We start from the raw sequence: 11,210 nt of genomic DNA on the forward strand, positions 1-11,210 counted from the left end.
ATTTAGATCCATGCCAGGTGTATGGATCCCACACCCATGGGTTATGGCATTTCCAGTACTTGAGAATCCTGAGACATTGATTCTCCCCAGATTTTCTAATCACTTATAGACATCAGGATTAAGCATTCCCCTTTTAGAAGGAGCATTGTGAATCCCTCCCTTTCCTGTCTCAAGCCCGTCCTCCTTCAGATCTGTCAGTTTCCTTTGGCTTTAGGCCTTTTTGCTTCAGGCTCTCTTTTTGTTGCATCTTCCAAGTTGCCTCAGAGTGGAAGCCCGTCAGTCTTTCTTTAAAGAGCCTTTCCATTGTAATACCTCCTAGTAGTACTACCTGGATTTTTCTGTTCAATCATGTCTTGATAACAAGGGCTGGGCGTGAACCTTGGAAAACTTTTCTGACCCCAGGACTGTCCAATTTCTATCAGAAGTCCTCTAGACTTCCTGAAGTCTTGGGGACTGCAGAGTTACTCTGTGCTTTCATTTGCCATTCAGATGACTATCATCTCATAGGCCTACTTTGTCCCTATTTTAAAACAATGAAAAAGGAAACGTGTCAACATTTAAAGCAATCAGACTGTGGCTGAAGAGGAAGATACAAACCATGTTGTTCCAGCTGAAACTTGCTCTCAGCCAAGATTCTTGTATCTATATAACAAATGAAAATTGTGCCTCTTGGTATATTTTTCATGTGTGGAGATGCCTGATTGATGAACATCCAGGAAAAGCCTACTAACATTGTGTGACACTACTGTGCATGAGCCCATAGAGAAACAAGTATTTCGTGTTACATGATGGTATGCTTTGACAAAAGTAGTCTCAGTAGAGGAAGAAGGTAAGAATTTTGACCATGTGATGATAGTTTGCCAAGCAGACTCTTTTTCCATGACAAGCTGAATTCCTTTTCATTCTAATTATCAACAGTTAACTCAGCATCATCTGTGGCATATTATTGGATGAAGTACATACCTGTGGCAGACCACCTGGAACACTGACAACCAATGTTGAGGTGCACTTGGGAAGCAGTTCTGGAATGTGTAATACTGTTTCTTCAAAGGATCCCAAATAATTAGGTGTGCAAGTAATCATTTAAACTTTACAAGCTGGCAATGCTTTTGCTCTGAGTACTTATTTTTATGGTGCACTGAATATTTAGGATTATAGTATGATCTGTGACTAGCGCAAAAGAACATGGTTGTTCTTTGTGATCAACAGGCATTTCACTTCCATGTGGCCAGGCTTTCCCATCTGTGAAAGGATACCATTTCCACGCTTTCAAAGTGCTTTAAGATGTTCACAAAGGCTCTCTGCAGGTGTGAAGTGATAATAGTCTCATCACAACTAGAGTATTTTTCTAAAAGTGTAGTTCATAACTTGTTTTTACATCTGAATAGAGCTTGTCGTTTAGTTGTTGGCTTTGTGATTTTTGTCCTGCACATTTCACTTTGTAATAAGTAAATGCTTTTTAATGTATGCAAAGTTCCTGTAGTTATATAATTTATGTGGCACGGGAGTCCTACTAACAGCTGTTTTTTGAAACAGTCTGATACAGCCAATAAGTGGCTCAGGAAATGATAAATGCAGCAGGGTTAGTCTTTTGAGGTCTGTTGCCTTAGGGGTAACAGCCAAGGTTTCTTTGCTGTTGGGACAGTGACGTGGGGATTTTTCAGGTTTGTTTTCTGTCTTTTTTGCACTGTGGCAGATACAAAACAAAGAAATGAAGATGTGTAAGACAATACCTACATTCATCCTGCTGCTTACAGGTGAGTGAACATTTCTTTAGATATTTTTCAGCTATTACTTTCTCGTTAATACTTTTCAGTAATTTTTGAAGATATTCCTAAGCTTATTTTAGATGAAGCTTAATATGACTTGATCATTACAAATCATTATACAATTATCAAAGGTGTTTCTCTGTGCATTATTATATTTTACCACATGAAAGATTACCTTAGTTACATCTGTATCAGTAAGATAAAACTCACATAAAAAGCATAAAAATATTTTGCCATACAATTTTCTGTAGCACCCCTAATAATCAGACTTGAAGAATAAGTCAGTCTTGTATTTAAGGAAATCCCTTGCAAATACAGAGAGAGACACATGCCAATAAAAGGTAGGGCTTCTTTTTGCAGCATTTTATTTTCATTAAAGAATGCTGAAAATAAATGTTAACATCAATAATGATAAATATTCTATCATTAGTAGAACTAGAAAAACGTTAATACATACAGATCATGCCGTTTTTGTTAGCACTGCTAGTTACAGTAACAGTGGCAGTGTCACACTGATGCTGCAGGGAAGGCAAAAAATTGAATTATTTCAAGTCATTCAACCATAAACACCAGGTCTTCCTCATTGTTGCACAAAGATTTTGTAAATTTACTTAGATATTATATCATACTAAATATGATATAGCAGAGTCCCCTTACAACATGTGTCTAACAAAAGGATGTTATATTTAGCCATTAGAATTTGTGACCAGCTGTATCAGTTTCATAAAATTTCACTATAGCATTGTTTCTATGGCAAAAAGAAAAAAAATATATATAATTAGCTTGGTGCAAAGACATACATCTTTACACCTCTGTCCCACTAAAGGCAGCAATAGACCAAGAATTTAAGAAGGTGCTAAGAGGGTTGGGGGGAAGGTGGCTAATGGACCTTCTTATCATGAGAGCGCATGTGCTCTCAAGATCACAGGCCTGGCTTAGCATTTATGCCATCCGCCTTCAAAGCAGTTCATGGAGATATGTATATCTTCAGACACATGCTGCAGAGTGGTGCTCTGCTTGGCGGAGTCCTGTAAAAGCTTCAGTGACAAAGCAAGCAACTTAAACCCATTGCTAGTGCGAGCAGTATATTCTCAGAGAGAGGCAGCCCCCTCCCCTGAGTACTGGTCTTTTTCATTGCAATGTATTGCATCTGTTTGCTCCCTCTCAGAGAAGCTGTGGAGTTTTTCCCTGGAGGTTATGCTGTAATTCTAGGAAGAACTTGATAGAATGCAAGACCTCAGGGGAGACCATAAATATGTAAGATGTTTGAGGGTGTTAATCTTTTGAACTTGTATGTCTAAGATTATCATGTGCCACTTTTTTTGTCCCCCCATGCTGTTTCAGTCACTTATGTCCTATATGGAACCTCTGGGATTTCACTGGTTAAACTTGCTGCCATAGATGAGGTTTTATTTTGTTTTTAATGTCACAACAGAGAAAGTATAAGAAAGCACCTGCTTAATTCTCCAGTAACTCGATAAAGTGTAGGGATTTCCTCTCTTCCTGTCATTCAGAAAAAGTTCAGGGAACCTTCACCCCTCCCCAAATCTTCTTTTTCATTAATTTTCAATTGAAGTTGAGGAGGCATTTGAAAGACAGGATGTTTTCATTTGTTAGCTAAAACAACATAATGTGTTTCATCTGTATTAACATGATTGCTTCCCATTTGAGAAGCATTAAAGGCAAGAAGAAAAGTGAAAAAGAGGGTGAATATCAGTAAACATCCCAGGTGAATTTAGCTGCCTTTTCCTTTCAAGCCCCATCAAAGCAAATGAAAATGAAAATGAAAATGTTTTTTTCTAATTTTCATAGAGTGATCAGATCTAGTAAAAGCTACAGCTTTGTTACTATTCCTTGGTGGATTTCATGCTCTTGCTCCAAAGCATGGAAGCACTGCAATATCAGAGAAGAATTCTGAGAAGTCTATGAAAATATTTTTTTAACCTGAGTAAATGAAATGTCTTAACAATTGCAAATGAAATGTCCAAACAGAAAAGTTAGATGGAGGCAAATATTGCAAATGCAAAATAGGAGCCAAGATTGCCCAAGTTACAAGCATTTGAAAGCAAGAAAGTATTTATAACAGAAATTGTGAGACAATCTCAATAAGAAATACTCCAGCAATAGTTCTATTTTAAATGGTGTTTAATTTTTTAATTTTTGTTTATTTTTAATGTTTATTTTTTAAAATATTTTAAATATTTTTATTTTTATTTTTTAATTTGTTTTTAATTTAGTTTGCTAATTTTTAATTTTGTTTATTTTTTAGGGTATTTTGTTAAAAATATGCATGTTCATGCATATACATCAACGTTAAAGCCAACTACTTCCCATGTAACAGGAGCTTCTCACCAAGAAACAGCAGCAGCTGAATCAAAACCAGTAACAACCGGACCAGAAAATGGGTCGAGTCCTGTTCCAGGTTCATTTCTTAATTTATTACTTTCTACAAATCCTATGTCAGTCCTTCCCGCAGCGTGGATACCTAAATCTTGTGAATTTACTCTTTTCATTTTTGTCACTGTTGTTTTCTACCAGCTGACTCTTGCGAGTTCTCCACTCTTTCTGTGCATATCCTGCTGTGCCTCTCCCTGTTTGCAGTCTGATTTTGCCCTGCTGCATCTTGACACTGTCACTGTAGTGCAAGTTGCTTCTTTTCTCAGCTATCATTAAGCCTGCTGCCTAAGATATTGAAGTCATAGAAACACAGAAATGCAAGGCTGGAAGGGACTTACACGATCATCTAGTCCAACTGTCATCCTATCACCAATACTACCCACTACGCTACTAAATTATATCTCGTAGCACCTTGTTCAGGTGCTTCTTGAACACTGTGAGGGACGGTGACTCCACCACCTCCAACGTTCCAGTGCCTAAGCATTCATCAAGAGGAAAAGTTTTCCTGATATCTAATCTAAATCTCCCCAGGCACAACTTGTGGCCATTTCCTCAAGTCCTATCATTAGTTACCTGAGAGAAGAGGCTCCTCATCATAACCTTCCTTCAGGAACTTGTAGAGTGCAACAATATATGGCCCTGCTATAATAGATACACTGAGCCCATTCCAGGTGTAAAATAAAACATAGTAGTTAAAATAATGTGAGTTACTTCATGACTGAGATGAGCTAAGAATGGACTTACTGCTACTTACTGTGACTCTGCAGAGGTGAACTTGTTAAGTCACTCGATCAATTTTACCCTAATCCTGTGTTTAAAATGAGGTGCAACTTGGCATTGCTATGGAAAGGCAGCAAGCTGTAGGTGCCTCGGTCTTGTTTTGTTCACCATTATGTGATGGACATAGGGCCAAACCTGTAGTTTACTTGTAGGAGAAACTGAAATTGGACTGACTTGCTTTTGTTTCAAAATGTGACCAAAACTCACTTTGTCAGTATTTATTTGTCCTTGAATCCATACCAAATGCTGAGCAGGCTGCTGAGAGTACCCTAATGGTGCCTCTGCCAGTACCCTTGCATTGAAATACAGGTGAATCTGTATTCGTACTGACATGCCTTTTGAAAGTACTTTCTGTTCAAAAGTCTTTTAAAAGGTTTGAACATGGACCAACTTAGCGGCAGTATAACACTGTGATGGATTTAAACAGGTTTCCCATTGTTTTTACAGAGGTGGAAGCTGAAGCACAAAGAGTATTTGAGACATCTCTAATAACACAGCCTGAATAATTGTCTGTCAAGAAGCAGAAAATAAGTCATTCAGTATAAAATGTCAGGTGCTTCTCATGATCAGTGGATAGCTTGGAATTCTGTGCTAAAGGAAGAAAACTGATGAGGAAGATCACAGCAGAAATATTCCCCCCCCAGACCCACTAAGTGTCTTGCTTCTTACTGTGACACCCCCCTGTGCAGGGTCACCAGCACCTGCCTGTGTGCATATCTGAGCTGATACCCAGCTCCTGCTCATCTTTCTGGAGGCTTTATGAAGTGGCTGCTTTCACAAGCCCCATTTTTACTCTCATGATCACAGCTACAAGCTGCACAAAACTTCATTGGGTACAGGCCAGGGCTTCAGATGCTAGTACTTTCTTAATTCCTACATTTATGAGGTTTTGTGTGGTGTTTCACTGGTGAAGACGGGAGAAAGGCAAGAAAAAGAAGGAAACTTCTGGCTGCAACAGTCTTATTTGCTGACTTCTTCCTTGTTCAGCATGTCAGGATCTGAAAAATATCAACATTCTGATTTGGACTTAGTTATGCTAATTATAATTATATGTAAATATACAATTTTGAATATATGAGAGGCTTTGCACACAAAGCCTTACCTGACAAACAGACAAAACACATCTGAAGGAGGGTTAACAGAAATCAGCATACAAGTAAAGTGAATGTAATGTAGGAACAAAGTAGTTAATAACTGCAATTTATTCTTTTGGCAGAAAAAAATGAGTTAATTTGCTTCTAGCATGTGACTAAATTTAGTGCTTTGTAGTTGCCAAAAAAAACACCAGCTTTCAGCTTCATTACACATTGTCGTACAGTTTGCTCATGTTTCTAATTTTATTTCTTTTTTTTTTTAACAGAAAAACGTTTGTCATCTACAGTAGGTACGTTGACAAATTCAAGATGCAAAATTCTGTTTAAATATTTTTTTCTTTACCCAAGTTTTTAATTTCCAACTTCTTTTACTGCTATTGGCTATAAAAACAAAAACATATGTATGGACTTGCATACATTGGGCTGAAAAACTTAGTTGTTATGACAGAGTATTGAATACACTTTATAATTACAAATCATGATATTTCTCTGTGGATATATGTGAGTAATAAGAATATCGCTGTACTAGATTAAACCATAATAATTTGATATTTTATTACAATAATTTATATTTGAGGCTTTTTCTTTCTGTAAAAACTGTAGCACCAATAATATTGTGAACAGTAGTAACTGTTGGTATACTAAGACTGGAGATAAATATAACACATTTTGATGTGTGATAATAAACAGAAGAGGTAAAGTCAAGGAAATGTTATTATACTACATTTACAGACCTGTTTTGAGACAGAAATAAATGTTAACTTTACATAATTATGTTAATATTCACATACATTATGTGCAGTAATATTAATTGAAAATGACATTAACACAATTAACATTAGCACAGCATTATTAACATTAATTACAATTTAAGTCCGCTTTTTTATATATGAATAACTAGACAGAGTTTTTCCCTGGTGTTATGTATCTGATCTGTTGTGCTGCTGAATACTGTAAAAATACAATGAAAAGCATGGTCAGACAAAAATAGCACATTGCTTAAAATCCTGCAAAATCAAAGCTGAGATTGTTGTGGTCTGAAAGTGTTCTGAACCTCCTCAAGGTAGGGTCGCAGAAATTGTTGAGAAAATTGCAAAATCTGCTTCATTTTTACAAAGAAAAATGAAAACACTAAGGCCTTACAAGGTCTCTCAGGTTTGAAAGAGCATTACTCCGTATAAATCTGTTTTTAATCTTAGTATTATTTCTCATGACTGAACAGATGCTTTAGAATGTACTGGAGGTGAGTTATGTGGAGCTGATTTGTTCAGGTTTAATCTAGACGAAAGTTTCTTTGTATTGCCAAAAAATCTTCAACTGTAATGAGCTGTAATATGCTTGGCTCATTTCTGTACTCATCCAGACTTCAATGAGATTTTTGCTTGTAGGAAAAATAAAGATCCAGATTTTTGTATAGCATGTAGTATTGCATAATTAACCACCACAAATGAAAGTATTTAGTTTTTTTCCTTTTCTTAATGACTTAGAGTCACGAGTACATTTCTTTTTGCTCTTTTAGTGGCAGGAATCAGCATTTCCCTTGTGATCATCTTGATTTGTGTAATTGCTTTTCTTTGGTTCAAATGGAAATCGTCTAAGGTAAGTCGAAGTTTCTACCTTTGGATATTTGTTTATGTGTGCATATCTATCCACACATTATAGAATATGAAGTGTCAGATGCCTGGTTTTTCCACTTTTCGTTCAGATGTGTGGCGCTTGTTTGTACTGTAGTTTCTTCTTCTCTGGGATTTTTTTGCCACTGCATAGTATTCCTAAATTAGTCATCTTGTAATCAAGGTTTAATTTACAGTAGCTGACCTCCCTTCCTGGTCAGACCTGCTCACATTTTAGTAGGCATGGTTCCTGTTTTGCAGTTTTATTCTCCCTTTAATGACAGTTTTTGTCATTAAAGGTCCTGCATCAGAGATGATACTCAGCAATTCAAGTGAGTTTTATCTGTCTGGGTTACTTTGGGTGCAGTGATTACATTGCAACCATAAGTTAATATTGCTAACAAATTAAAAAGTAACTTATAATAAGAATAATACAGTAACACTAAAGGTTCAGGTATGCAAACATACGCTACTGCATTAATGAAGCAAGTTAATGTAAGGAAAAAATCCCAGACAAACTAATACTATTATTATATTGACATTATTGATTTTGTGTTTGCATAGCTTAGATGCATACTGCAACAATAATAACAAATTTGTGTTTCTTGCACAGGAAAGTTCAGCTGAAATTAACTCTGACCCCTCCAGTGAAGCTGTGGTGACCTTAAAAAATACCAAGTTATGAGAACCAATGTGAGTGGCCATTTGAAAGAGCATTACAATGACAGTGGGAGAGCTGTTGTGTTATCCCTTGGTCAGTGCACCTGTATGGCGGAGTAGTGTAAACTATGGGACTCTGAGCCAGCAGTTTCCCATTTTTCAGTGAATATTTCAAATCACTCAAAACTAATTTGGAATGTCAGATGACAAGAAATCTCTGTCACTAAAAGAGTCTTGGACAATGCTTTTAGGTAAAGCATTAAAACCGGGGGATTTTAAATACCACCTCACTTGGCATGCATTGCCTGTAGTATAAAAAGGGAAACGTTAAACTGCTGCAGAGCCCCAAGCCTTATAAACTCCTTCCTCATCAATACCGTAACTACATTGAGTTCTGTGAAATGTGTGTGATACTTGGGACTTTGGGAAAATTAATCATCGGTGTTTATGGCCTTTAATATGTATTTGATCTGCTATATACTACAGTGAGGTGTGTTTCCATCCTACTTGTATTCCAATAATATTTTTCATTTTTCTCTTTTCTTATGTCCTTTTCAGGAGGAAAGAAGAAATGAAAATCCTCTCAGTTGATAGATATTTAAAGGGCTCTTCCACAAGAGCAGAATATTCAAAAAATAAATTCTTGAAACTAAAGAGATCCAAGTTATAGAAAATGGCACACTTAGGCTATGTATATACTAAGGAATTAAACCTGCACAGGAACATTGGCACTGTTGAGACATAGCTGGAATAGCCCTTGTTTAAACTTGTATTGTGTGTATTACCTATTGGGAATGGCTCCTGGATGCCTCCAACTTCCAAAATTTGGCAAGTGCCACAACCAGGTTATCTGAATAAACAACAGCATTCCAGTGCATGGGAGTTTCCTAGACATTGTTTAATTTACTAGTCTAGATACATACTCTTATTTTTTAAAGCTATTTCTAAATGATATATTTGATGTACATATTCACTCATTTAGGGACAAATATTATCAGTGATTAATCAAAGCTGGCCACTGCAAACCTTCATTTACTCACTGCACTGTGTTTGGCTTCTGCACTGTAGCTGTGTAAAAATCTAGTCATTTAAATATAAGTCTTGTTGTCGTAAGCTTATTAAGATGTCTTAGACTGGAGCATGAACTTAAAAGTTGAACTACGTTGCACTCTCTCAGTAAGTAGATGATTTCATGGAACAAAATAACAGAATAGTCTCATACCTTGACCTTAGGCAAAAGATAAACAAACAAGCTAAGTTAATGCAGAAATCACTAGTGCAGCGTAAATTCATATCCTGGCATACACTTCTGAGAAGCTACATAAATTTAAGTGTGTGAAACCCCATGTTGTGACAAAGCTGCCCCTACTACCCAGAGAAATTCCATAGCCTCAACAAGACATGCAATGCAGTTTTCAGTACATTTATTTTGTAAGAGAGGAAATATGAAAATTTCTGGAAAAACTGTTTCCATAGAGTGTGGAAGATCTGTTGATACACTGGTAAAAACTTGTCCATTAACATAAGTGACTGTGTCTATAAAGGATTAACTGCTCCATATAATTGATGGACCTTCCGTACTCTAATTCCAGTCCTTGATAAAAATACTAATAATTATAATAATCCAGAGTCAGTTAAGGCTGAAAACCTGAACTTTACTGGATGATACCATCATTATTCCACTACTTCCCCTAATTGAGTAGCACTTACTGACTGGTGTCAGAGGCACTCAGCAGCAAGTGACTTCAGTGGGGTTCTGCTTGAGCAGGGTCTGGGGGATGTGGGGCAGAAGGGGTGAGCAGACACATGCCCAAAGAGCTGCCCTCCTGTAATGTGTCAAGGGAAACAGAACTGAAGAGGTAAGTTTGAGACAGTGTCAGATTGCACTACCAAAACATTCCAGTGTGAGCTTTGGCAAGTGACCTTTACTTCTGAATCTGCGCTCCAGTTCTACAGGACAAAACTGGTAGCATGTCCCTTCCTCATATTTATCTGTGAAGATGAATACATTTAAGAGCATGCCATGTCTAAGTCCCACAGTAATGAAGCTGTGCTGAGAGTTGTAAATATGCGGGAAAACACAGATTGTGTTTCTCTGTAAATCTTACCAAGCCAATTATTTTCCTAGTAACAGTAGAGAAGAATGCTATTCAGCTTGAGGTATTGATTGACATTTTATGCAAATAAAAGCACAAAAGCAGTTGTTCTTTGTCAGGGTCTGGACTTACTTCATGAAAGCCAAAGACACATTTTCATTTGACTTTAGTGAAATAAAAGTTCATTCTCTGTGCAAAGGAATGATTGAAGGGTAACCACTTAGTCCATCTTCTCAACAGATAAAGGTATTTATTCTTTTCTGTGTGTTTAATTCTGAGCAGCAGTATTATTTGGGGTGGAAAGGTTGTGCTATAGCTGTTTCATATGTTTTTGTTGTTGTTTTAATATACATCTTATGTGTTGTTTTTTTTTTTTCCATTAAACAGAAGTGCACTATATGCTTAAATGCTTTACTAGATAGTAGATCAAGGGTGCCCTTGGCAACAAACAGTGTTTAGCTGGATGCAGAAGAAATAAGTATAACAAACATTTGTCCATTTTCCAGGAATAATTCATAGAAACCATGTTTATGTTACTTTTAACTTGATATTTGCAAACCCCTTTGTAAATGACTCTGCTTTTGGAAATGTTTTCAGAATGGCTGTATTTTATCTGAACTTTTACAGAATCCATGTACTAGAAATTATATTTATTATTTGTAATTTGGTGTTCACTTCCTGTTATTGCACTAAAATATTTGTGATTGTTCAAGTAATCAGAAAAATTCTCTCTAGCTTGGGTGACCAGTCCTGCAAGAGTGGATGCTGAATACTTTGTGGTTAAACTACCTGTGAACTTGA

The 11,210-nt window shown here is 36.6% G+C and overlaps 1 protein-coding gene across 1 annotated transcript; it reads left to right on the forward strand.

Annotated features, from left to right (window-relative positions):
* Positions 1 to 1,621: 1,621 nt before the first annotated feature.
* LOC311208946 (uncharacterized protein) lies at positions 1,622 to 9,124 on the forward strand. The gene is made up of 6 exons (XM_084285992.1): positions 1,622 to 1,757; positions 4,039 to 4,191; positions 6,307 to 6,330; positions 7,560 to 7,639; positions 8,267 to 8,346; positions 8,872 to 9,124. Exons 1-5 carry the CDS (start codon positions 1,712 to 1,714, stop codon positions 8,336 to 8,338), a joined length of 375 nt encoding a protein of 124 aa, XP_084142118.1. The 5' UTR covers positions 1,622 to 1,711; the 3' UTR covers positions 8,339 to 8,346; positions 8,872 to 9,124.
* The last annotated feature ends 2,086 nt before the right edge of the window (positions 9,125 to 11,210 follow it).

Source organism: Netta rufina (assembly GCF_964035555.1).
Source record: "Netta rufina genome assembly, chromosome: 4".
Taxonomy (NCBI): domain Eukaryota; kingdom Metazoa; phylum Chordata; class Aves; order Anseriformes; family Anatidae; genus Netta; species Netta rufina.